The following is a 26,780-nucleotide window of genomic DNA, read 5'->3' as shown; positions in this document are numbered from 1 at the left end:
TGTTTACCCAGGCTTTTGATGGCTACAGTACACCCTTCCTGGGCACTCTGGGATAACTGTTATCATCATCATCATCATCATCATCGTCATCATCGTCATCAATATATTTGTGACTCTGGGCTCTTTCAGGAGGAAGGGTAGGATAGAGATTGATTGATTGAATGAATGAATAAAAGAGTTGTGTTTTTAATCCTGAAATGTGGGATTTTCTACCACTGGTGCCAAATGACTTGGCAAGACTTTGGTGCTGTGCCCCTCGAGCTGGAGGGGGCAGGGGGGCGGGGAGAGAAGTAGCACATGCCATTACATCCCGGGCAGCAAAATGTCTGGGGCCAGCCCTGCACCAACTGTGTTTGGTTTGATTAACCACATCACATCCAAGTTCTATTTTAGACCTGGATACTGTATCAGACATTGTGAGTGTGAAAGACAGTGTTAAGCAATCAGTCCTGATGCTGCTGTAACATTTGAGATACTGGGGACGAGCTGAGGATAAGGTTGCAACGTTGTCAGGGTGCCTTGAACAGCAGCATGCGAGGCACAATTCAGTGGCTGCCGATTCCCCTTTCGCTACGTCTCCTTGCCGGGTAAAACTGTACCTGCTGGATTTCTGCCTGTCTGTGCAGCTGTTTCAGTGTACAGGAACCCTGCCAGAAGACAGACGGCCTCTCTAGCTGTGGAGCTGGCAGCTGTCCCTTATGCTCTTTCCATCGGGGCAGCCTATGTGTGAAAAATATATCACAGCGTGAAATGTATCTATGTGTGATTGGAAATAAGTCACAGAGGTGATAACATGTGAATAATTACTGGTGCGATTAAGTATCTCCTGGTGCATCAATCTGTCTCTCATCCTGAAGAGCTAGCATGGACAGCTGCTAATATGGCACACAGAACTACTGAGTCAGTAGAACAAGGGAAGTTAATACTGGCCAACAGGAATGAGACAAAATCGTTCTGATCCTGCCATTATTCTCACATTCTTAGCCGTGTTTGGGGGTGGGGGTGGTGTTTTTTTAAAATGAATGCGACATTTTTTTGTTTCTGAGCATGGACAATCAACATGGCAGATAGTGGAAATTACTCATTGCCGTTTTTTCTGTGAAGTGTAGATTAACCAGAGTTTCCCAAACATAGGTTTCGAGCTGTTGTTGTACTACAACTCCCATCATCCCTGGCTAGCAGGACCAGTGGTTGGGGATGATGGGAATTGTAGTCCAAAAGCAGCTGGAGACCCAGGTTTGGGAAACCCTGGATTAAACGAACAATAAAAAGGAATAGGCTTTATTATACTTCTGTCTATGGTGTGGTGTAGTGGTTAGAATGATGGCTTGTGGGAGCTGGGAGTCCTGGGGTGATTCTCCCCCCCACACACACCTTCTGATCCACTAAGCTCACAATGATCCTGGGCCAGTAACTTTTTTAAAAAAATCCAAATATTTTTATTGATTTTCAGGTAAATACAAGAACAACATATAGCTGCAGTAACTTGTCCAGTGGTAATTCTTATTAAGTTTGATATGCAGTACACAGTACACAAGTAATACGTTTATTTATGCATTGTCAATTCAAGTATCCTCTCCACAGAGATTTTTGTAGTAACTTTCAACCTAACCTACCTGACTGGGTTTTGTTGTGAGGAGGATAAAATGGGTGGGTGGGGATTGTGTTCCTAAATAACCACTTTTGAAAAAGAATATTGTACTTTTAGTGGGAATCATATTTTGCATGGACCTCCAAAGCGGTTCCTTGTATTTGATGCTGTGCTTTGCTGAAGACAATGTGTTACATAATATGTCTTCAGGGTTTTTGCAGTTTTAAAGGTAGCTAGTGCTTTTATGGAATTTGTGGTCACCATGCATTTCTCATGGTGCAGAAACTGAGCAAAATTCTGTGTCGGCTAAGCTTATCTTGCAATACTTGTATATGTATATTAGGAATGCATGTATATATATTAGGGTCCTGTAAAACACATATTTATATAATTTGGTTAATTAAAATGAAATATTGCTCCAGAATCACTGGCAGATTTTATAAATTCTTATGGTTCTACTTGCTGTATATTGCTTTTAGCATCATAATAACCAGCATTCTGCATTCTTGCGGTATAGTTATCCTTGAGTTGCTTTAATCCAGTGCTTTTTCTGGGGGTACTCAAGGGTATGCACTACCCGCACCTTTTTTTTCTGGAAGAAAAGCACTGCTTCAACCCTTTTGCAACACACCACCTCTTGTTGAATCCCCATCTTTAATATTTTGTTTTTAATCCCCTGTTTTTACAGCAGCATTACATGACTAACTTGTTAAAAGTGTGATCTTAGCTCCCATCTCCACCAATTTAAACGTGTTGTCGTCTTTTAAAACTGGCACCTGCTGACTTGACAGATTTTTCTGTTTTAAAACTTGCAGTCCTAATTTTGTGCATGTGTTGTTGTTGTTTAAATAAGTTTTAATAAGTGGCATTTATTGCTGTTTGTGTGGGATGCAGGTGGTGCTGTGGTCAAAACCACAGAGCCTAGGGCTTGCTGATCAGAAGGTCAGTGGTTCGAATCCCCGCAATGGGGTGAGCTCCCGTTGCTTGGTCCCTGCTCCTGCCAACCTGGCAGTTCGAAAGCACGTCAAAGTGCAAGTAGATAAATAGGTACCACTCCGGCAGGAAGGTAAATGGCGTTTCCGTGTGCTGCTCTGGTTCGCCAGAAGTGGTTTAGTCATGCTGGCCACATGACCTGTACGCCGGCTCCCTCGGCCAATAAAGCGAGACGAGCGCCGCAACCCCAGAGTCGTCTGCGACTGGACTTAACGGTCAGGGGTCCCTTTACCTTTTATTGCTGTTTGTACATCGGTTCACTTGCAGGGAAATTTGAGGCAAGAATTTGACTGTGTGGCTTTAACCTTTATAGTCAGCACTGCATAACTCTGGGCATGACACATTCTCCTCTACGTGTAGAAGAGGGGATCTCTGCTAGCTTCGGTCTTTCCTCTTCCCTTTTTTCATAGCCCTCATCCAGGTATATTCACATTGCAGTGCATGGCTGGTATGGCCTTAAAAATATACTGTAGATCCATGTAGCCTGCTTTTTCCCATAGAGGTACAAGAAGGCTACCCTTCAGTGGAGCATGACTAGTCCTTGCACATGTCCTTAGTCATAGAGGAATCTGCTTATGTGAAGCATTGGAAACTGCCAAATATAGAGTGACACTGACTGACAATGGTTTTCCAGTTACTAACCCACAAGGTTTACCAGAGATTATTCATCCTTTGATTTTATGTGTCTGCAGCTTTTCCGCCCCCACCCCCCAAAATAAATCATGCTCACAGCAGCTTACAGCAAAGCAAAGAGGGAAATAGTTCAAGCAAGCACTACAAATCAATTTCATAATAATATATGAAATACAATGCAATACAGTGGTACCTCGGGTTAAGTACTTAATTCGTTCCGGAAGTCCGTTCTTAACCTGAAACTGTTCTTAACCTGAAGCACCACTTTAGCTAATGGGGTCTCCTGCTGCCGCCGCACCGCCGGAGCACGATTTCTGTTCTCATCCTGAAGCAAAGTTCTTAACCTGAGGTACTATTTCTGGGTTAGCGGAGTCTGTAACCTGAAGCATATGTAACCTGAAGCGTATGTACCACTGTATACTGTAATATACTGCAAAACAACACAGTAACAATTTCATAATTATGTAGCAAAACAATTGTTTTGTTGTTGGCATCCATCTGTCTCAAGAGGGAATGGAGTGTGTCTCTGGGGGTGAAGTCAAACTGCTGTGATAGTAGCATCAAAGTGACGTCCCCGGGGTACAAGTCTAGGCAGTGCGCATGGAGGTCCTGGGCTGCCCAGATGACAAGACTCCTATCTCGGCCTTGCTGATGTGGTTCAAAGGAAAGCGAAGCAATACGTTCAGCAGCAGCTTGGCTGCAGGAGCTGCCCGAAGGAGGCATACAGGGCACCATCCAACCAGGGCAGATGGGGCTCTTCAGCCTAGGAAGGTAGTCCATCTAGGAGAAGGAAAACTCTGACACTTAACCTCGGCTGCCTTGCGGGAGATCTTCAGGAGAGGAGAGCCCTACACAAATCTGGAGTGGAATCCCTATAGCAATCATAACACACAAACCCCCACATTTCAATGCTATAAACGTAACAAGATTACAACATTCAGCATCCAATAGCAAAAATAACAGGAGCTTCAGTTTCAACTGGGGACCTTTTACATGCAAGGCATGTGCTCTGTCACTGAATCAAGGCCCTTTTCCTGCATAGGCCTCCTATTGTAGGTATTGACTGGCATATTGTGATACGTGTTTGACCCCCCCCCCCAAAAAAAATTAAAAATCAACAAAGATTAAGAGAGAATAGCATGCCATATAGACAGGGTTCGAAATTAGCAGGGTGCCAGGCGCATTTTGTGCCTAAAGAGTCTTCATTTGCAAGAACCTCAAAAAGTCTTGGTGCCCTTTTTTGCACCTGGCCGATACTCAAATATTACCGAAATATATGTGCTTTGAAGCCTCGAAGTGTATGTTAAGGATAAACAATATGTTAAGGAGTTTAACAATAAAGAGTAGAATGATTTGAAAACTAAAGTACGGTACCAATATTTTTATTGTAAACACCAAATTCAACATGTATTAACAATTTCTGCTACATCAAAAGGTTGGGGTGGGGGATTCTAACAGAGGATGTTCATGCCATTAAAAAAAATGGTTCGCTTTGGTTTTTACAGCTCTGACTTCACCCTTCCTATGGAAGTGCTTGCGTTCCTACAGTATGTACAGTATGAACATGTTGCTATTAATATATCCCTTGTGGCAAGGGGTGGCCTGGGCAGAACAGCATGTGTGAAAAGAGATCTTGTGCTAGGAGGTGACATGAATTTTGGATTGAGTCATTCTTCCCCATCTGTCAGGGCTCCCTGTGCAGACGCTCCCCGCGGGTTGAGGTAAGCCAACATGGGTTACAACTAGGCTCTCTAATGGTGCTCTTGTGTTTATATTAAGCGCCAGCACGACTTCCCACCTTCTGGTCTCATCCCACTTTAGTTCTGTAAATATTTTTGCTGCTCATATCTATTGTTGGCACAGAGACACCAGCTGAAAGTTCTCTTAAGCCGTTCATTGCATATCTGGCTCTGTGCCAGTGAAAGCTAGACCTAAGCATCTTGGCCTCTTTCACTGCCTGGGGCAGATTCTCCCCTACCCCGTCCCCAGTAATAACTGATGTTTTTCTTTAAGCTAGGCAGGAATTTCCACAAGACAGGCTTTTGCCACTGCTGTAAACCAGAGAGTACTTTGTTTTCTGCCATTTTAGCACACGCCATCCTGTCTTGCTTGTCAGAGTCCCCCCGCCCTGCTCCAGCATGCCTCTTCAGCTAATCCATACAGGATGCACATTTCTGTCGTGGTGCTGTTGATTGTCTTCAACAGCCATGCCAAGTTTCCCAGCATGAAGTGGCTGCTGTTAAAATATTTATCTGCCATTTAGTTGGCAGGTGGCATTTCAGAGTTCTGTGGTTACACCTCCCCCCCCTTCCGAATCAAGCAAAGCTTGAAATGATGATTTGCACATGAGCTGAAATTGTGTATAATTTAGACGCACCAGGAAGGGTGGCAGCTGCGATAGAGATTGCTAATTGAGAATTATAGGAGTAGCTTTGATCCATGGATTTAACATCTTCATGTCCAGTCTAGAGTATTTTTGTGAATGAGACAAATGCAACACAACACCTTCTGCTTGTGAATTTCTGGATTGAATGTCACCCCCACATGTGAATCAATTATTATAAGAAAATTAGTATTTCACTACCCACAGTGTGTACTGTTGTTGTCTTCTCCCACAAATGTGTATGCAGCCATTTTGGGAAACCTAGTCATTTGAAAATGTCTTTGTATTCCTGTTGTCTTCGGGAAGCTGCCAATCTTCTAATGTAGCATTGGTGTTATTATGAAGCAGAAGTTGTATTGGTGATCTACCAGTTGATGACATTCAAGCAGCCTCTGAATAGACTCGCCCAGTAAGGGCCAGTATTGACCAATGACCTCCTAACAGTAATCCTATGGTTCATTCCTTCTCTTAACCAGGCCAGCAGCATAACCCGAAGATATTTTACTGAAGCTAAGCAGGTTTGGGTCTGTTCAGTGCCTGGATGAAATTGCCCAGTCAACCTTTGAGTGACACCTTTAGCTCCCCATTCAAACCATTGCAGGCAGTATTCCCTATTAGCAAGCCCAAAAGACAATGGTAACTCCTTACACAAAAACCCTTGTCTCATTCTTTGGTAAACCGTTGTCTGTGAGAAGGATGCAATTCACAGTGTTGAGAGATCCAGTCACAGATCTCCCACACAACATGCTTTTTCCTGTGTGAATTAAATCAAAGCAATTGTTTCATTAACAAATCAGGGGGGTTATTTTCTTTCCCAATTCTTGCTTGTGAAAGGATAGCTCTGGAAATGGCTATATATCTTTGGGTAACTTTACTACTTCACAAGTTTGTATGGAGGTCTGATCTTCCTTGGGGTGAGAAGTAAGATACAAAAGTGATAGTTTGGCTCCCCTTTGCCTCCCTCCTGCCTTCCTAATGTCTCTGGCTGAGATACATTCCAGCAATTCTGGTTATGTAGTCTGCCTTGCCCTTCCCTGCATTTTTCAGGTGGGCTATTGTCCTCTTTTTTGTTATTATTAAAATGACACACCTGTTCATCTTAAGCAACAACAAAAATCATTTGTCATCTTATTTGTAAAAAGAAAGAAAGAAAATAACGAAAGCACATTTTTAAATGCTACAAAATTGCTCTGGTGAAAGGGCCATCTAGAGTAGCAGAAGCTGTTTCCCAAAGTTCATCCCTGGAGAGGATTATGTCTGTCTGTCAAGGACATAAAAAATCCTTCCAAAATACAAACTCTCCTCTTTTTACTTACCTTTTAGGCATACTCACCCCCTCCCCTTGTGAGCTTGTTAACCTCAGGATAGCATGATTGCCTGTGTTATCTTGCCAAATAGTTAGAGAGATTGGAAGCCCTCATCAGGTGCATGCGTATGTGTGGTGAAATTGCTATATACCCACCCAGAGATTGCATTAAAGCTGGGAAACAATAGACCACCTAGGACTCTGATATGTGGCTTTGACTGACATTATTATCTAGAGAAATGGAAAAGACTGAACTTTCTAATTTTGGCAGGTTCAAATAAAAGTGTAGCTCCTTCTTTGCATGTTTTCTGGCAGTGCAGATTAGGATTTCCTGAAACACTAAACTGTGTGTCTTGCATGGCTTTGTAACTGTCTCCTACACGGTTAGGAATCCATTAGGCTAATAAATAAATAACCGAGCAGCAGCAGCTCATAACCACAAAAATGAAAATACAGATTGCAGCAAGGCAAAATGTCGCAATGGTTAAATCACATTTCTGAATCATGCCACAAGCAGTATTCAGTAACAATAACTCATACCTCACATTAATATAGTCCTGAGTTTTCAAAACATTCTCCATACATTATCTCATTATTTCTCACAACAACATTTTCAGGTAGGATCATATTATCCCCTTCTTGCAGAAGATAGTAGGGGCTATGGCTTAGATATAATGGTTTACCTGAGACCCCCGGATGAGTTGATTGTGACTAAACTCTTTCCCAGATTGTGCTTTTTAGGCAGTTACGTTGCATCAGTGCTCAAGGTGGAATAACCTCATAATTTGCTTAACCACCGAACTACCACTCTGTGCTCACACTGCAATAGGTGTCATCCATTTAACTGGTCTCATCAGCTGTGCATACCACATGTGCATTTTAAAGTGCCCAGTTGCTTGTTTGCTGTGTACAACAAATCAAGACTGTCGGTCAACAACTTTTGTTGATACGTTAAATAGATATCAGACTAGAGGGCTATCAGTCCAGCTGGTTATTGGTATTGTTTTCTGCATGTGGTCTAGAGAGAACTGGAGACTGTCATAGTCTGGGAGGATCAATAAAATACTGTTACTATTATTGTGGGTTTGATTGCAGACATGGTACTCAGGCCTGATTTGCCCAGACAAACCTGCTGTAAAAGAGCATCTCAGCTCTGTTGATCAGACTGTAGGCATTATCAGTGCCAAGAGAAAAGATGGCAGCTCCCTCCATTGTCACTATACTCTCATCCTCTTCCCAGCCCCAACCCAATGGCATCACAGATGAGTGAGCAAAGGGCAAGTTGGCAGGTGAAATAACAAATATTTCCCCTTTAAAATCCGGTATTGCCTTTCAACTATCTCAGTTTTCAGCTCATTGCTATGTGGCTTATTCATGGTGCTTGATTCAACACAGTGGTCAAAGGAACTTTACTTCTCTGCCACAACTTGTCATTTCATGGCAGCTACGCATGAACAAAGCAGTGCTACATATAGTTAAATAGGCCTGTCCCTGATTCAGTAGTGGGAGGGGAGTGTGACTCAGGTTAAACTTCCCCTGCCCCAACAAGGGATCAGCACCATCACTAAAATTTAAATGGCAGCCGTGTGCAGGATGGGTAGGACTTCCTAGTCCTTGCATGATCAGTTCTGGCCAGGGATATGGAGGTGTCAACACGACCATCTTTATATAGCAGGCAGAAGTTCTGATGCACCCATTCACATTTTAAAAGCACATGAGAAAGAAGGGCTCTGGAGCTGTTTGTTAACTTTGCCCATTGTTGATGCGTTTTCTGGCCGTGTTCCCCACTAGGCATTCAGCCAATGTGAGAAGAGACCGAAAGTAAGCAGCTACCAATGTGTGTGCAATGTGTTCTCTTCCATGTGAAAGAACCCAGAATCCCCTTACCTTGAGGACTCCATGCATAAATGTAGGCATGTCTATAATAGCGCTCCTCTGCACCCTAGCTAAATGCAAATGGAGCAGAATGGGCAGTGAGGGGCATGATTCTGCAGACTTCTCACATGTGTTGTTGACATGCTAGGGGTTTCTTTGAACTCCTCCTTCTCTATATGATCAGTTTCTGGTTTCATTTGTCTCCTGATTTTTCATAATCCAGCTTGATCTCTCCCCCCCCCTCAAAATGGGGGAAAATAATGTATGAAAACAATTTAAGTCAAGGTTTATGTGATCTGTCAAATGTGTCCTGTCTTGGGCTAAATGCAAGAATATTTCAAAGAAAGCATACCTGAGTCTTCCTGGGATGCTTAGCAACATGTTGTCATCTGAACGAGACCTGCAACCTCTCTCTTATTTCTTCTCCCCCTGCCTCACTTATTTGCTTGGGGTAGTGCGACGTCCACAGTTTATATTTACATTTACTGCTTATATTAAATCTTCTTACCAACGATACTAGCACACAATAACCCATTCTAAGTATGACTGTGAATGTGTGACAATGCACACACATATCCTTCTCTTTTCCTATGTTGTTAATTTCTAATATTCTTATATTGACCGGTAAATTGCAATTTATAATCATATTTGTTTGACTGTAATTTAGTGGCTGATAAGTGATCATTATAAAGATTGGGTTGGATTGTTTATGCGTATATGAACACAATATAATCAACTGAGGATTATATTTTTTCAATAAATAAAGGGCAGGTGATATCAAATTGACTGGAAACGCAGCAATGTTAAGCATATTTTGACCATCCTGGTGAATTATTTGAAACCCTGTTCTGTAAAGCGAGCTCTGCCGCCACCCAAATTCATCATATTCCCTTTTCAGCGCCTAAATGTCCCAAGGCCTCTCATAATGTTAATTACAGACACATTATCCAGCGCTGCAGGATTGCTGGTTGATGTCTCTGAAGCAAAGTTGTCAAAGCAGCCAAAGGCACAGGCTCAATGTAAAGTCCCTACGTGCTGCATGGATCAAAAGAGGACATGAGCAGGAGCGTTTAACTTGCAAGCCTTGCAAAAACTTGCACTCAGTGACTGTCTGTGCTGGAGATATCAAGCAACTCAGAAGCCGAAGCCATATTGGGTTATTAAAATGCTGATTGGCTCTCAGCAAGGACTATTATTAGCAAGTGGCAGAATAGTCATTCCCAAAATCACAACCGATAATGTATTCTTATTGCAACTGAGATTTGCAAAAATGAGAATCTTACCTGGAAACAGCATGAGTGAATAACTTCCCCTGACCAGGTAAAGCACGTACTCACTGTATTCAGAATAGAAGCAAAAAGGTCTGTGTTCCTGCATTCCTTTAGACTGTGGTTCAAAACAGCTGCAGCTATATTTGGATTTTTGGCAGATGTTCATACTGTCTCTTTGCAGATGAATTTTTTCCCCAAGTATCCTTGAGCTTCTGAGTTTCTGGGATGAGTCAGCATGTCACCAGTGCAGCTGTATCTGGTACAGTTAAGCATCTCAGCCTTAATTGAGGTGTGACTGCCCTTCAGCCATATTATCAGTAGACAGTATTAGCTAAGGAATTAGTCATATGCTGAGCAAGATGTGAGGGGGGGGGGCTGCTGTGTTTGATATTAAGCATGCTCCATTCACTTACAAGGAAGGGATATGTGGATAAGTGGACTTGAAACTTTCCTGTCTTACTACTTCACATTCTGTCACCCCAGATGCTTTTTTCCAAGGCCAGCTCAAGTCTATCACTGGAACCATGTTTGAGATAAAGTTTATTGAATGACATTAGCCAGGAAGGTAAGATGAGGGAATGTTTGGCTCCCTCGGCCATAGATCTCTTTCAAAGGAGAATGGACCAGTGAGGGGTCATGGTTAAAGTGTTAGACTAGGGCTAAAATGGGGAGAAGGAGAACTATGTACAGTGGTACCTCGGGTTACATACGCTTCAGGTTACATACGCTTCAGGTTACAGACACCGTTAACCCAGAAATAAGTACCTCGGGTTAAGAACTTTGCTTCAGGATGAGAACAGAAATCATGCTCTGGCGGCGCGGCAGCAGCAGGAGGCCCCATTAGCTAAAGTGGCGCTTCAGGTTAAGAACAGTTTCAGGTTAAGAACGGACCGCCGGAATGAATTAAGCACTTAACCCGAGGTAACCCTTTGAGCTCCTTGGTGGAAAGGTGGGCTATGAATGAACTGAGAGGCATTACTCCTCTCTTTAGGCACCAGTGGGGCAGATACATAATTAAACGAGACAAGGCTACCATGTCACATCTATTTTGACGCTTAAGTTCCACTTAATTTTGGAAGCTCTTGGTGAGGTATATTTACCTATGGTTCTTCTAGTCTCTTGCCATGACATTTGTTTGAAGAGGGGCGGAAAGGGTGGGGAATAGGCTCCAGCAGAGCCTCTGGGCTTCTACTTCATTCAGACAATTCCAAGTATGGATCTCAAATGTCCAAATGTTTGTTCTATTTATGCCACCTCCTAAGGATAGCTTTTTCAGGTGGGAGAGGGCAGAGGACATTAGGTTGCCCCTTCGTTTAGGCGCACAGCATTGGAATATAATTGAGTAAAGTATGAGCAGCTGAGAAATAAAAGGATTTCCCCAGGACCCATCCAGAACAGGGCCACTATAGGGCATCACCCGATATCTCCCACAGCAAAATTTTCCACTATGCAGCTGGGGAAACCTCTATTTCCATGCCTTTATGTTGGGCATGGGGAACCTGGAATCTGAACATGGCCCTTCAGGCCTCTCTGCCTGGCCCTCAGGACTCCCCTTAGGCCACACAATTACCCTTGCTCTGATCATGCCTCTTGCTTTCCTGGTTGGAGGATAGAATATGTGTAGAAACTACCCTAATATACAAAGGTAAAGTTTACATTCATTGCTCAACCCAATTTTGCCTCTGGCCCCGCTCACCACTGATATGTGGCCCCTGGAAAGTTGCCCACAAGGGAATGCGGCCCTTGGACTGAACGTGCTTCCCCACTTAAATGATGATCTCCCTTAAGTGATGGCAGATTATCTTGGATAAGGTATGATTCATTTTATGCTTAGACACAAAGACTTTATTGGCTCCACTGCGCACAGAGGCACACCTGGCACTCATTTTGGCTGGCAGGAACACCCCATATATTTTGGGAATGCTAATGAAAGCCTTAATCCTTTTCCTATTTTTTCTGTCGTTATATTTTGTGTGAGTTTGTTATGCTGTGTATATATGTGTGTGCCATTTTAACTAACATTTTGTCGTGTTTCCACTGGTTTCTCTTGCACATTTCTTTTGTTTCTAGTGATGCTGAGTGTGGTCGCACTGGCCTTTAGTAGAAAAAGTTTATACATTACGCAGCTGTCCACTGAAGTTTCTAGGCTTTGTTTCAACCTGCATAATGCAAGGTCAGACTTTACAGAGTGTATTCTGGCTTGCCAATTTCTATTTGTTCTTGATTTCAGGAACATGTGCGATTTGAAAGGGAAACATACCGGTATTGCTGTGTAATCAATTTGATTAAAATGTACGCACGCATTAGTTTAGAACAAAGGCAAGAAAGGGAGGGACATGACAGCAGTCTATAAAATTATTATTTATCCTTGTTTTCTCTCTTGGCTTACACCTACAATTTTAACCCTTTTCACATTAGAAAGTCCATCATGGCTGCCAAGCCTTTTGGCATAAATATACAAAATTCATATTCCATTGTTTTAAAAAATTAAAAGCCTCTGTTGTTTTATTGGTAGTCGTAATATTGAGAACTTCTGTTTTTTTGTTTACTTATTTGCTTGTGTCATCTTTTCTCTTGAATATATAAAGTGCAGCTTGTTTGTCTGTAACCGGATAGTCTTGTATCGGCTGCCCTAGTTGCCTATCTGTCTGGATGACTCTGGGGGGTCTTCGCAGGCAACAGCATTGCTGGGAGGGTTAGGCAGTTGTAAGAAATTGGTCACTCATTCATAGTCTGGAATTTGAAGGATAAATGCATGTTGGGATTCGCAGGATACTGGATAAGTCTGCAGGCTTCAACAGGATGATGCAATACTCTGCTGGGTCAGAGTGACTCAGCAGGAGTGTGATTAGTGTGATTGGCTATCACCTGTTTTAAAAGGAAAGCCTGTTTAACAGTGGGTGTGGTGGTTGTGCTGTAGTGTGGTGGCGCTGTGGTGGAGAGTATTCGTTTGTAAGTACTCTGTATGGACTGTTTCTTTTGTAAATGCCTGTATATAGCTCACATTAAAAAAAGACTGCACTGGAAAAACCTGGAACTCTTAGTGTCTCGCTGAAAGCGCCGCGTGGAATACGCGACAATGCAGTCTTGTTATAGTACAGCTGGAAGTGTCTTGCAACAGACCAGCACCAAGGGAGCAAAATATTGCTTTTTTAGTGTCCAGCATTCGGGTGGCGCTGTAGGTTAAACCACAGAGCCTAGGACTTGCCGATCAGAAGGTTGGTGGTTCTAATCCCTGCGACGGGGTGAGCTCCCGTTGCTCGGTCCCCGCTCCTGCCAACCTAGCAGTTCGAAAGCACATCAAAGTGCAAGTAGATAAATAGGTACCGCTCTGGCGGGAAGGTAAACGGCATTTCCGTGCGCTGCTCTGGTTCGCCAGAAGTGGCTTAGTCATGCTGGCCACATGGCCCGGAAGCTGTACGCCGGCTCCCTCGGCCAATAAAGCGAGATGAGCGCCGCAACCCCAGAGTCAGTCACGACTGGACCTAATGGTCAGCGGTCACTTTACCTTTACCTTTATTAGGTGACCGAAGGCTTGGTAGTGACCTCTAGGCCTGAATTACCACCACCCAGATAACTACAGTAACAAACCACTGTCATGGGGATATTGCAGTTAACTCTTATTGGCCTCCGTATGTGAGTTTCCTAGCCTAGCCTTTAAAGACCAGCAGAGCATACCTGTTTTGTTCAGACTTCGGCAGCCATTTTTCAAATGTGCCACCATCTCAGAAACTCAGCAGGCTTGACTGGAACAAGAGCTGTTTTTGTGTTCTGGCAGGAATGCTACAGAACGGAAAGAAGTTTGATTCGTCCCGAGATCGAAACAAGCCTTTCAGGTTCAAGATCGGCAGGCAAGAGGTCATTAAAGGATTTGAGGAAGGTACTGCACAGGTATGCAGGATTATGCTGATGCTCTTTTCAGAACCGATAGAACAAGTACAATAATGAGGGGTTAACATCATAAGAAGAGTGTCATATTTATAGTCTCAGAGCAGAGCGTAATGTGCATGGACTTGTATGCTGCTTTGAATATAAGCAGCATTCAGCAGAATATGGCTGCAATCCTATGTACACGCTTACCTGATAGGAAGTCCAGTTTAACTCAGTGGGATTTGATTCTCAGTAGACATGCCTAGGATTGCCCTTTAAAGTTTTGGAACCCAGGGGCATTACTCCAGCACTTCCTGCTTCAGCCTGTCGGAGCATCAATTGGCTATGTTCCTGCTCTCACCATGAATTCAGCAGATATCAACTTTTGCTGCACTTCTGAAAATGCTCCAGAACCTACATTTGCAGTAATTTAAGGAATGAATCAAATAGCACCTTTAAAAATTAATCGACCGGTGATTTAGGTTCACAGTAGTGCATCGTAAATTCAGTCTAAGCAACATGCTTGGCAACTGCCTTCTTGCAGGCTCAGTCAGCTGGGAGTCCATACAGCCAATGTGAATAGGCCTTAAACATCCTAGGCAAAGTCTAAATTTAGTGCAGTGAATTTGTTCATGATTGTATCATCCTCAGGTGTATGATCAACTGAGTGCCTCTGCAGCTGCTTCTGCTCTTCCTGGAGCAGGGCTTTACTTTTTAGATTCCTGAAGCTGCTATATTACCAAATATACAACCTCCAGGTGGAGTGTGGCAGAGAAAATTATTCAGCATGTGTGAGGAATACCTTATTTTTAAGACGGCATTTTTCCACCCTCATGCGTGTTTTACTCAGAGGTTCATTCCATTATGTTCAGTGATGCTTACGCCAATGAATTTGTTTCTAGAAGTGCAGTTTCTGCCATCCTAAGACATCCAACCTCTCATTGATATCCCACAATTAATTGCTTGCCTTGGTCAAGTGTCTGTTGGCTCCACCTAGTGGATTGTTGCATTGGGAATTACTGTGATGCCATTAATATATTATTTCCGCCTGTTGGCAGATTGGCCAAAGTACCATTCTGCATAGCCCTACTGCAAATTCCTGCGTTCTTCTGGTGGTGTTTGGTTGCTAGATGGCAAGCATGGGGAACCTTTGGCTCTCCAGAGGTTGTTGGGCTCCATTTCCTAGCAGCCCAGTAGTCCGGGATGATGGGACTTGTAGTCCAACAACACCTAAAGAGCCACAGGTTAGTCGCCCTTCCTGCATGGTATCTTGACCCCTATTACTTAAAAGATGGAGATTATGACCTGTGACTTCCTCACTGGAACCACTCTTTTTTAACATACAGCACATCTTGAAATGCTTGCGTTGCTGACATGTTCTGATCTTTTCTTTTGCTTCTCGTTTTCTCTCTCCCATTTGCTCTCGTTTAAAAAAAATGCCAGATGAGCCTAGGGCAAAGAGCAAAGTTGACCTGTACACCTGACATGGCGTATGGACCCATGGGGCACCCCGGAGTCATCCCTCCCAACGCTACTCTGATTTTTGACGTGGAGCTACTTAGGATAGAGTAAAGAGGGGCAACTGACTGAAAGCACCTGTTGATAACCACCCTTCTTTCCCCTTCCTCTGAATGGGAGGCATCTTCACTGGAATTTCCATCGTTTTCACTCCAGCTCTCATGCCTACCATGCCTCGTCTGAGGGTTGTTTTCCCCACTTATTCCCCCTTTTTTACTGTTATTAGTGTTGGAATTTGTCCCCGATTAGATGCTTCTTTGCTGTAGGAGACAGAAAAAAAAGATGGCTGTTACATCTGAGTTGTACATTTTATTTTAATTTGCATGTGAAGCTCCAAAATTGTGATTGAAACTATATATAAATATATAAATATATATATAAACCTATAAATATATAGAGATTACTTACTGAAAAACCACTGCCTTATACACTTAAAGGAAGAAAAACACACACAAGGGTGCTCAGAAATCCAGTGTACGTTTCGTACACGAGTGGGCATTAGCCAAACCAAGTTACCTGCGCTGCCACTTTTCCCTCAATTTGTATGTTCTGCTTGCTGCTGTTTTGAAGAAGACATCTCACATGATAACTTTCCAAGAGAAAAATAAAATCTTGATACTTTATGGATTTCTTTGCTTTCTCGTTTTTTTAAGCAGTTACAAAACTTAAGTGCAAGAATTCTTTCTCACTCCACTGGTAATATTGCTGCAGTTTTTGAATAATCGGATATAATAACCAAAATCTTACTATAGGCACATAGGCAGCTTCCTTCTACTGATTCAGACCATTGGTCTGTCTGAATATTGTCTACACTGACTGGCAGTGCCTTGCCAGGTTCTCACGCAGGACTCTTTTCTAGCCTTACCTGGAGATGCCAGGGACTGAGTCTGTGACCTTCTGCATGGAAGGCAGATGTCCTGCCACTGAGCTTTGGTGCTCTAGTTGAAGTCCAGAAACAAGTGCTTTTCATGTATTACAGGCAAAGACCGACTGATGTTCGTCCAATCGCGCATGCGCACCCAGTGCCAAACCTGGAAGTGACACAAAAATGTCACTAAAAGGGCCAAACCCTTTACGCGGGCCCTGCCAATGCGAGCAAAACAAGGATTGCCTGTATTTGAATAATTAAAACTCTGTACAAAATGTATTTAAGAAAGGATACCGTGTTCTACACTCAAAATATGCTCTGTAAATAATGGGCCACGTCCAGTGTCGTCAGATTTCTTTCTGCACAGCGAGACTTTATTTTCTCCTAGCTGTGGGCCCTTGTATGTCCCCAGAAGATTTGGGGGAGGTGTGCATGTAGCGGGTACTGAAAGGGAAAGGACAGGATAGCTCAACTTGCCTAGCTCATCATCATCTGTTCTGACAAGCTGTGATTTTTTGAGGTTTCAGCCAGAGTCCTTTCCCATTACTTGCTATCTGGGCCTTTTGATTGATGATGTGCGTGATTGTAACCTGGGCCTTCTTACACCATTGAGCTACAATTCCTCCCATATGATTTTATCTCTGCTCTTTTTTTGGGGAACTCATATGCCATACAAGCCCAGCTAGGCAATCTGTAAGTGATGGAACCCATTCAGGCTGACCAAAATGATACCCGCTTAGCTTTCACACTTGAGGTTAGTAGAAACACAGAAGCTAGAGTGGAATCACTGTGCAAGATTTGGGGCGGGTCTTTCCTCTTGGAAAATTAAATTACAAGCACCTTAACATGGGGGCAGTAAATCTTAAAAACCACCTGATCTTTTATATCCTGGCCTGATCACAAAGATCTTCTGGGAGGGGGGGGGGAGTCTGTGTTGTTGATCCCCCCTGGCTCAGATTGACAGCCCGTAACTATTACCTATGCAGCCAGCATAGTGGGGTCAAGGCTGTGAAATGCTCTCCTGAGATGAGACAGGTACCTGCTAAACTTTAGGTTTTAACAGCATTTTAATGTAGTGTTGTGTGATCATTTTTGTATTTGTCCCATTTTCTGTGGATTGCTTTGATGCACACCACTTAGAAATGTGAATAATTAAGAAGTATATAGATGCCTCAAATAAGCAGGAGGCAATAAAATGACAGGAGCCAGGCGTGGAGGAAGAGGGCTTAAGACTAGCATATAAGCTTTGGCTTGCTTTCTCAATAAAAATTAGCTTTGTTCAGGAACTTTCTGGTTTGAGCATTCTGCCCCTACAATCATGAGGGTAAGGAGCTAATCTTTAAGTTCTTGATCTGAGACTTACCTAAATGCTAAGCTTAGGCAACTAGATTACCGTAGTTATATCAGTGCACCCCATTCCACGTACTGTCACAAGTTGCAGATATATATAAGGATTATGATATTCATCAAGACAACCAAAGCATTAATTTGTGCTTTGTTGTAGAATTATGCCAGTGTAATTTTCAAGTAAGGGAATTCTGTTTCCTTCCATTGTTAACAAAAAAGCATTTTAGAAGGATAAGCTACTTTCTGGGCACAGTTTCTGGTGTAGCCTAAAAAAACCAACAACCTTAAATTCAACTGCATCAACAGAAGTGTACAAGGACATTAATACCTTGGCAAGCCACACTTTCCCCCATTCCTTTTAAATTGGTCTCATTCCTTGTATTCTGTTGCATCACAAGGAAAATATTGAAGAGATTTCATCCAAATAACCCTCTAGGCACTTGCTTTCCATATCCTTGTGCAGAAAGCAAAAACTGTTTACTTTGTGTGCACACAGAGAAACAGGGCCCCTAAAATAAGCTCTAGAAGAGCAATCTGTGAATCTCCTCTGTCAATGAAACCCCAAAGACACTGCTTTGCTGAGTAATCAGCACTAAGAACAGTTGGTTTTATATTCTGAGCCAAAGAAACATTAAAATCTGAATAAACACATAGTAACAGAAATTAAAAGGAAAATGGCATACTATTTTTATTTGTCAAATGAACAAAGTTAAAACTTAATTTTAAAGTTATGTCTGTCACTTAGAAGAGCAAGCAATATTAACAGCAAAACGAAAAGCCAGACAGCAAAACGAAAAGCCAGACCAGAAAAACATTGTCAAAAAAAAATTGACACTGTCTCTGGATGGACACAATAAGCCTAGAACTCCTTTCATCTTTTGAAGAGCTTCACTGCTGAGATGAGTTTGTCATTTTAGTTGTCCTTGCAGATGAACTATGGATTCAAAACCCAAGATAGTAGGACAGGCGGCCAGGCAAATAGACCACTGCAGCAAATGCCAAATGAACTCTGCTATTCTCTGTAACAAAGCTCTTTAAAATACATCTTGGAGCCAGTTCACTACCCTAATTGCATCAGACATTATTAAGCTGAATTTTCCCCTAAGGTTAGATGAACACTAGGCATAGTATCTCACTTGCAAACCTCATTCCCTACTTGCAGCTCTTTTCTAAAGCATATCTTCATGCCACTGAAAAAGACAAATTGTGAAAATACATTTATGAAACCAAAACACAAAATAAGTGTACTTTTCTAACAGATTAAATACAGAATTTTATCCTGGAATGTTTTACATGTTCCCACAACTGTAATGATTATATTGATTAAATATTCAAAAAGCCTTTTTATAAGGCTCTGAGCTGTAGGAGATTTCTACAAAAGTGTACCAAATTCTATGGCTAACCTTAATTTCAAAGGCAGGGCAGTCACGAGTCTTTCCAAACCTGGGATTATAAAGCTATATTTGCACTAAATCTAGCATCCCAAAATGTCCTTGCTCCAAACTAATCATGCACATTTTGTGGGGCACTTAGTTTAGAAACACCGATAGGATTTTTTAAAAGAAAAAAAAAAGTCCAAAAGAGCCAGTTCCTCATAGAGGTTATAATTTTTATTTTGGTGGGTCTGTATTTATTCCGTATTTCTCCTTCAGAAGTTTGAGCTGTTCTTCCTTCTTCTTTGTATCCATTTTTTGGAATGCCTGTAAAAAAACAAAAATATTATTAACAAAAGAACACTCTTTAGTCAAAACAGCTTCATCCCATCTATTTAATTCAAAGCAATCTCACTTTTTTATTTAAACGATTATCTTATCAATTTAAATGATAAACTGGCAAGTTGCCTTGCTACCAAGAAAAGCAGACACTTTATAGTAACTATGTTCCAAAACACATTTATTTAATTTCTCAGGAAAGGTATTTGGGAAAGAACAGCTTGACCCTAAATAATACTGCATAAGCAGCCTCATGTTGTGCCCATGCTGCTCTAAGATTTTCACAAATCAGGAGGTGGAACAGAAGAGAAATTGCTGGGTGCCCCCAGGCACACCTGTTAACAGGCTTTTATAAGGCATCTCCTCTCTCATCATCTGTTGAAAGATTCACCTCCAAGTAACCAAGCAAAGAAGCTTTGTGAACTGGATGAAAGAAAGGTGATCCCTTTCTTTGTTTTAAGACATCAACGTGCTACAAGCAGCTAAACTAACCCCCATTCCCTCCACTTTTTGCTGGCATTTTAACTTCTGTGGAAAAAAACCACATTTGTCCCATAGACAAGACAGATGCAGAGCTTCTAAGAGACATATCAAGATCTGCACAGATTCAGTCAATCAATCAATGCACATATTAAAAACCCTGACGTCTTTGTACCTGTTCTGAGCCTCAAGAGAGATTTGAACATAAATGCCAGTTATGTTAGTAGCCAAAGCAGCTCAAAACCAAGATGCTAGACTGAGGAGTCAAACCATTCAAATCATTTGCTCATTTTCTTTCTGTGGTACACAGAAATCCAGACCTTTCCCACAAGGTTATTTCAGAGTCTGCAACAGTGAGTTAGAGCATTGAAACAACAAGCCTCCATCCTGCCTGCTGGTTCCTCGTCCATACAGTGGGCTGGACAAACCTAACACGTATGGAAATCCTGTGAGATTGTGCATTTTCCCGTCCACTCTGAATACTCTGGCTGGGGCATTCAGTCAATACCTTGCTCTGAATACGCAGCCTGTATTGAACTTGTTCTGTTCCGAGTTTGATAAACACTTTTCAAGAATGATTCAGGTTTTTTGATTTACACAAAATACAGATTCACTTCAATTTTCAGCTGAAGAAGTTTAGAGGATATTTGCTTTAGAGAACCTTAAGGGACACACAATCTGATTAGAAATAAACAGGACTGGAAGAGTCCTGTTTCCTTCATACAAGCCCCTGCTATTGAGGGTAAATAAAGAGGAAACACCCCCAATTCACTTATACTGAATTATTCCAGCACTGTTTTCACAATGATCTTATAAAAAAGTTAATCTCATGTTCAAATGTTTTAAGAAAAGCTCTTGTACTTGCCCTGTTTGCATTATAGTACAAGACAACAAGGTATCTGTTGCACACGTTGAATCCTGACAGATGGTCACAAGCATTCTTGGCATCAAAGATATCTTCATAGACAACGTAGGCTGTACCTCTAGTCTCAGGAGTATTTCCTCTGTAACAAAAAACAAAACAAAAAATTAATGTTAGCAAAAGTTAAGAAAAAAATCATGTTAATATTTACACCTCTTTGTTGTAGTCACTGTTACATTCTGACCCTAGGAAAGGCAGTGACATCAATCCTATGCTGTCTCACTTGGAGGTGAACCAAATGAAACTGTGCATTAGATTGGGCTGCGTACAGTAACAATTTTCTCACAAAAAATTGCTCCCTTTTGGGTCTATTAATTATCCTCCCTGTAAAAAAACAAAACAAAAAAACCCAACCCAAACACACACACAACCAAAACTCTCTACATAATTCTAATATTTTCACTCACGGAATATCCCCCATTATTATCTATATCTCTATGTACATTGCCTATATTGGTTTGTTCCCCAAACAGAATTCAAATCAAGTGGGCTGATATATTTAGACCCCCAACTGCTTTATTTTACATTGAAAGCTGCAATAATGATCTGTCAGTCAACTAGAAAGCTACTTGACATAAGTAAGAAAATTCTAATTTCTATGCTTTGTTTGGCAACGTACAACAGACTTACACTCTGATTTGTCGAATCGGTCCATATTTTCCAAAAATGTCATACATTTCTTCTGCTGTGATCTTATACGGTAAGTTTCTGATATATAAAATTCGATTCACTTCAGGGGGCAGACGGATCTAGAGTCGGTAAAAATTACAAACCAGAAACAAATTAGCAACATGATTTCTTTGTATGGTATGTAGATATGTAATCAAAGAATAATTTTAACTTTGGCACTGCAGAGGGTTGGACTAGATGACCCTCAGGGGTCCTTCCAACTCTATGCAATTCTATGACTCCGCCTTGTTGCAAGTGCTATCCAGGTCATCCCCAACCAGCTTTGCTAACAGAAAAAGCACGACTCCTGGTCTCTACATCGGAGAAAGGTTGGAGGGTGAGTAGTTATGCAACCCCTGAGCCAAGGAAAAGAGCAACTACACAACCTTTAGAAGACATTCCAAGGCAGCCCTGTATGGGGAAGTTTTTAGATGTTTTATTTCAATCAATCAATCAATCAATCAATCAACCAACCAATCAATCAACATTTACTAGCATAGAGGACAGAACCATAGGAGTCGACAAATGAAAATTGGCATCTGTTCACAAGAGGAGATGCTTCGGGAGAAAAACCATAAAGGCCTAGTGGAGGGTTTAATCTTTTATTGTGTTTTTATATAAGTTGGAAGCCACCCAGAGTGGCTGGGGCAAACTTGTCAAGTGGGTGAGGAATAATAATAATAATGGCAGCCCCACAATATATGGGGATGCCCTTCAGAGCCCGAAGGCTAGTGATACTAATGGTAGCCCCACAACATATGGGGGTGCCTCCCCAGAGCCCAAAGTAGGCTAATAATAATAATGCTCACCACAACATATAGGGGTGCCCCCCGAGCCTGAAGGCTAATTAATAATAACAATAATAATGGCAGCCCCACAACATATAGGGGAGCACCCCTGAACCCGAAGACTAATAATAATAATGGCAACCCCACAATATATTGGGGTGCCCCCCCGAGCCCGAAGGCTAATAAATAATAATAATGACAGCTCCACAACATATGAGGTGCCCCGCAAAGCCCGAAGAAGGCTAATAATAATAATAATAATAATAATAATAATAATAATAATAATGGCAGCCCCACAACATATGGGAGTGCCGCCCCCAGCCCGAAGGAGGCTACCCCAGCGGACCCGCTTCACGCCCTTTCCCACGTGACGCGCCTTCCTGAATGCCCCGAAAGTGGAGGAGGAAGAGGCCCAGAACCAGACGCGGAAGGCGGCGAGAGAGAGAGGGGGGCAGAAAGGAGAAGAGGAGTCGGAAGCGAGGAAAGGCCAGCCGAGGTCCAAAATGGCCCCGCCACGCACAGGAGAAAGGGAAAGGGGGGTCCCAGCTTACATTGGCGCGTTTCGCCGCTTGCATCGCCATGGCGGCGGCCTTGTGTGGGAAGCTGCTGCCGCTGCTGAGGGAAACGGGAGCGTCGTCGGGGCCGCGACTGACCGCGAAGCCTCAGTACAGCCACAACCGCGTTCTGCGCCTGCGCCGGGAGAAGGCGCGCGGGGAACATCCGCTTGGCTTCGCCTCTCTCCCGGATATGACGTCTGACTTCCGACGCTCCGCCATAAGAGTGGCTGGGGATGGGGTGGATAATCTGGAGCGGATCCACTTGCTGCTGATTCTCCCCCCCTCCCTTCTTCTTCTTCTGCTTAAGTCCAAAGCTCAGCAGCCAAAGGAGGCAATTTACTGCAGGAGAAAAAAAGTTAAACCTATAAAGGGGAGGGAGGAAGTCCATGGGAACTTATGTAATTCTTGTTTTGTTTTGTTTTTGATGTAAAAATTGAGGTTTCGTCGATATCTGATCATTGTCTCTGATTGTATTACCTGGGCAGCCTGGCCATTCTTTTGTGTTTCAGTTAAAAAAAAAAAAAGCGATACAGAAAAAGAAGGAAACGGGAGAGGGAGAAAAACAACAATAACACATATAAAAACGAAAATATACAAAAAAGGGAGCAATATATGATATTCCCATACATTCTTGTATAAATTGGTGTAGTGTTATTGCCCAAGTGCAGAAATAGGCAAACTCGGCCTGCCAGGTGTTTTGAGACTACAATTCCCATCATACCTGACCACTGGTCCTGTTAGCTAGGGGTGATGGGAGTTGTAGTCCCAAAACATCTGGAGGGCCGAGTTTGCCTATGCCTGCCCTAGTGCTTATTTAAATGCCAATAGTCTATAATAATAATAATAATAATAATAATAATTTATTATTTGTACCCCGCCCATCTGGCTGGGTTTCCCCAGCCACTCTGGGCGGTTTCCAACAAAGATGAAAAATAAACTAAAATGTCACATATTAAAAACTTCCCTGAACAGGGCTGCCTTCAGATGTCTTCTGAATGTCAGGTAGTTGTTTATTGCTTTGACATCTGATGGGAGGGCGTTCCACGGGGCGGGTGCCACTACCGAGAAGGCCCTCTGCCTGGTTCCCTGTAACTTGGCTTCTCGCAGTGAGGGAACCGCCAGAAGGCCCTCGGAACTGGACCTCAGTGTCCGGGCAGAACGATGGGGGAGGAGACGCTCCTTCAGATATACTGGACCGAGGCCGTTTAGGGCTTTAAAGGTCAGCACCAACACTTTGAATTGTGCTCGGAAACGTACTGGGAGCCAATGTAGGTCTTTCAAGACCGGTGTTATATGGTCTCGGCGGCCGCTCCCAGTCACCAGTCTAGCTGCCGCATTCTGGATTAGTTGTAGTTTCCGGGTCACCTTCAAAGGTAGCCCCACGTGGAGCGCATTTAGTCTACTAAATTTTGCATAAATTCATTCCAAATGCTATCGTATTTATCCATACGGAGTCTGCGCCTGTAAGCAGTCTGTTCATAAATTGCCATTGATGTCATATCGTCAGTCTATTGATTGAAGGGTATAGCATATCTTTATTTTTCCAATTCCTCAGTATCAATCTTTTGGTCACCGTTAAGGCATGAAATATCCATTTCCGTTGTCCTGTTGATAATTCCCATACTGCAGGTATATAGTTCAATAAAATATTATCCGCTGAAAGATTTAACTTTTTCTGCACAGTCATATAAGTTACACAGTCCAGCACTTTCTCCCAAAGCTTGTTCAGTAAAGAGCACTGTGCAAACATGTGTTTCAGAGAGACATGTTTCAGAAAGCCTGAAATGATATGGTTTAGCCACAAGAGGGTAGCGGCAGAGTGTATTGTCGATTAAATGCTTTGGAAGTATTATTCCGCCAGGTGGCGCTGGCCCATGCCTGCATGGGAAATTTTGGATTTCCGCCTAAAGTCAGCAGCACAGACTTACAATAGCATAATGATAGACTGATAACTCCATTGATTGAAGATGAGATAGTCTGGTTCCTTAGATGCACAGGAAGCAGAAGATGCCACAGATGTTTTATCCCTGCCCGCCTCTCAGCCTTACATGTCTGAAACACAAAAGAAGCAGAAATAATCCACAATGAGCCTCTGTTGCCCAGTATGAGAATGACATAAATAATTATTACTAAACATTTAGAAAAATCTAAAATTTTCAAAGCACTGCACACATATTGATAGTAAAAATGGCCCTTGCCCCCAAGCTTGCAATGATACACATGATACAAAAGGAAAAAGGAATGGGGAGGGAAGAGGAAAGCAAACATTTGAAGCCAATGGATGGGGCCAGGCCCAGTGGTGGAGGAACCCTCTCTGGCACCTGGGGCGGCACAGCCTGTGCAAACTGCGCATGTGCGACATCTCGCATGTGTGCACTCCTTATGGAATGCCGCACATGCGCAGTCCATATGGGCTGCCACTCGAGCAGTATCCCATGCGGACTGCATATGCCCTCCGCCGTTCTACAGCTGGGGAGAGGCAGGGGCCATCTTGTCACCCCTCCCAGAGTGGCACCTGGGGCGGCCTTCCCCCTCCACCCCCCTGGCCACCCCTGGTCTTCTCCAATATGTGAACTGCATTTTTTTTGTAAGTCCATCTCTGTTGGTACCTTTTTCTTAGAAGTGCTTCTTGTTTTTCAATCTAGGACTTCAAGGCAAGGGTAAGCAACATCTCCACAATTAAGAAATTCTTGGAGCCAGGCAGCCAGAGGAAATTTGAATTAGACGACAAGGCTCTTCAAGAGATCAGGAAGATTTTCAACATCTGAGAACATCTGCTATGATGATCACTACAAATACTGACATGATTTTAACAAATCTGTGTGACTTCTCTTTTACAAGTTGGAGGATTAACAGTGTAGTCCTATTCATGTCTATTCAGCATTAGTTTCATTTGAATTCAGCATAGCTTACTTCTGGGTAAATGCAGGTATAGGATTGGAGCCTAAATCCGTAAAATAGTATTTCCTCTTGGTTCCATAGTCTCAAATGCTTTTGATTGCAAACTCTTGAAAAATGTAGTAGATGAGAACTCTCTTGTGAAGATTCTGAGGCCTCCTTTAGATATTAGTCTAATGCAACCTTCCCAAACCTGGTATGAAACCTTCCAGGGGTTTTGGACTACAGCTCCCATCAGCCACAGCCAGCATGACCAGCAGTCAAAGAATGAAATTGCTAGAGCCAACAAACATTTGATATTGTGCAAGGATTTTTTTCAGCCAGAACTCACTGGAACTGAGTTCCGTCACCTCTCTGGTTCATTCCAGAGTTCAAATGCTACTGCGTAGAGGATCACCATAATGGCACTGTGTAAATCTACAAAAGGAGATGATGATAATTCTGTGTGATGGTACAACAAAATGAAATAAAGCATTCTACAGCGTTTGTACTTCAGTGCTATGTTTTACTTGAGCAGTCAATAACATGTCTGTTCTGTCATGACTAGTTCCTGTTCTGCTTTGCGTAGATGTGACGGGATCTGTGTGGTCCTGCTGGATCAGAGGCAAGCAAAAGATATCCTATTAACGTACTCCCTGCCAGAAAATGACCTGTTTTCATAGCCTTCTACAGCAATTAGTCTGACCAGCCATAGCAGCAATTCTTTACCAGTCCACCATGCTATCCTCAAGGAACGTTCTTCTCAGTTTTATGATTTGTCACAAATTTGTCAAAGCCAGACAACAAATATGTGATTTTCACTTGATCATCCGGATCAGGTATCTTACATAACAAATCAACAATAATTTCTGGATTGCCTGTAGAAATCCAGTTTTGCATACCTTTAATTGTTGTGATCTAGTCGCCCCAACCCCCGTCAAAAGGTGGGTGGCACCAACAGGGAAGCCCTGTGTATTTGACCTTTTTCTGTATTTTGTGGCTAGCAGCTGCAACCAAAGACTGCAGTGGCCTCCTGCCCAGTTATACAAAGGTTTCAGTTGAATATACAGTACTAAGACCAGGAATGTTTGCCCTCAGTGCAGCTGTACAGATTTACAAT

At 42.6% G+C, this 26,780-nt stretch overlaps 2 protein-coding genes across 8 annotated transcripts in view; one reads left to right on the top strand and one right to left on the bottom strand.

The window, feature by feature from the left end:
- Positions 1-26,171, top strand: part of FKBP1B (FKBP prolyl isomerase 1B) — a 61,484-nt gene extending 35,313 nt beyond the window's left edge. For 3 of the 7 annotated variants that reach the window (XM_077926401.1, XM_028722368.2, XM_077926402.1), the window contains exons 4-6: positions 12,123-12,225; positions 13,831-13,943; positions 15,366-16,063. In XM_077926401.1, coding sequence (XP_077782527.1) covers positions 12,219-12,225; positions 13,831-13,943; positions 15,366-15,494 — 249 coding nt within the window. In that variant the 5' untranslated portion in view covers positions 12,123-12,218 and the 3' untranslated portion in view covers positions 15,495-16,063. Of the gene's footprint in view, positions 1-12,122; positions 12,226-13,830; positions 13,944-15,365; positions 16,064-25,428 lie in introns of those variants that run through there. The other 4 variants (XM_028722370.2, XM_028722369.2, XM_028722367.2 and 1 more) reach the window with 2 other exon arrangements.
- Positions 18,319-22,917, bottom strand: SF3B6 (splicing factor 3b subunit 6). Its single transcript, XM_028722371.2, has 4 exons — positions 22,778-22,917; positions 21,400-21,518; positions 20,713-20,851; positions 18,319-19,355 (listed from the first exon to the last, which is right to left on the bottom strand). Exons 1-4 carry the CDS (start codon positions 22,805-22,807, stop codon positions 19,266-19,268), a joined length of 378 nt encoding a protein of 125 aa, XP_028578204.1. The 5' UTR covers positions 22,808-22,917; the 3' UTR covers positions 18,319-19,265.
- Positions 26,172-26,780: the final 609 nt, after the last annotated feature.

This window comes from Podarcis muralis, chromosome 3 (assembly GCF_964188315.1).
Source record: "Podarcis muralis chromosome 3, rPodMur119.hap1.1, whole genome shotgun sequence".
NCBI lineage: Eukaryota > Metazoa > Chordata > Lepidosauria > Squamata > Lacertidae > Podarcis > Podarcis muralis.
Note: the sequence above shows the minus strand (reverse complement) of the source record. Positions and strands in the feature narration are given on the sequence as shown.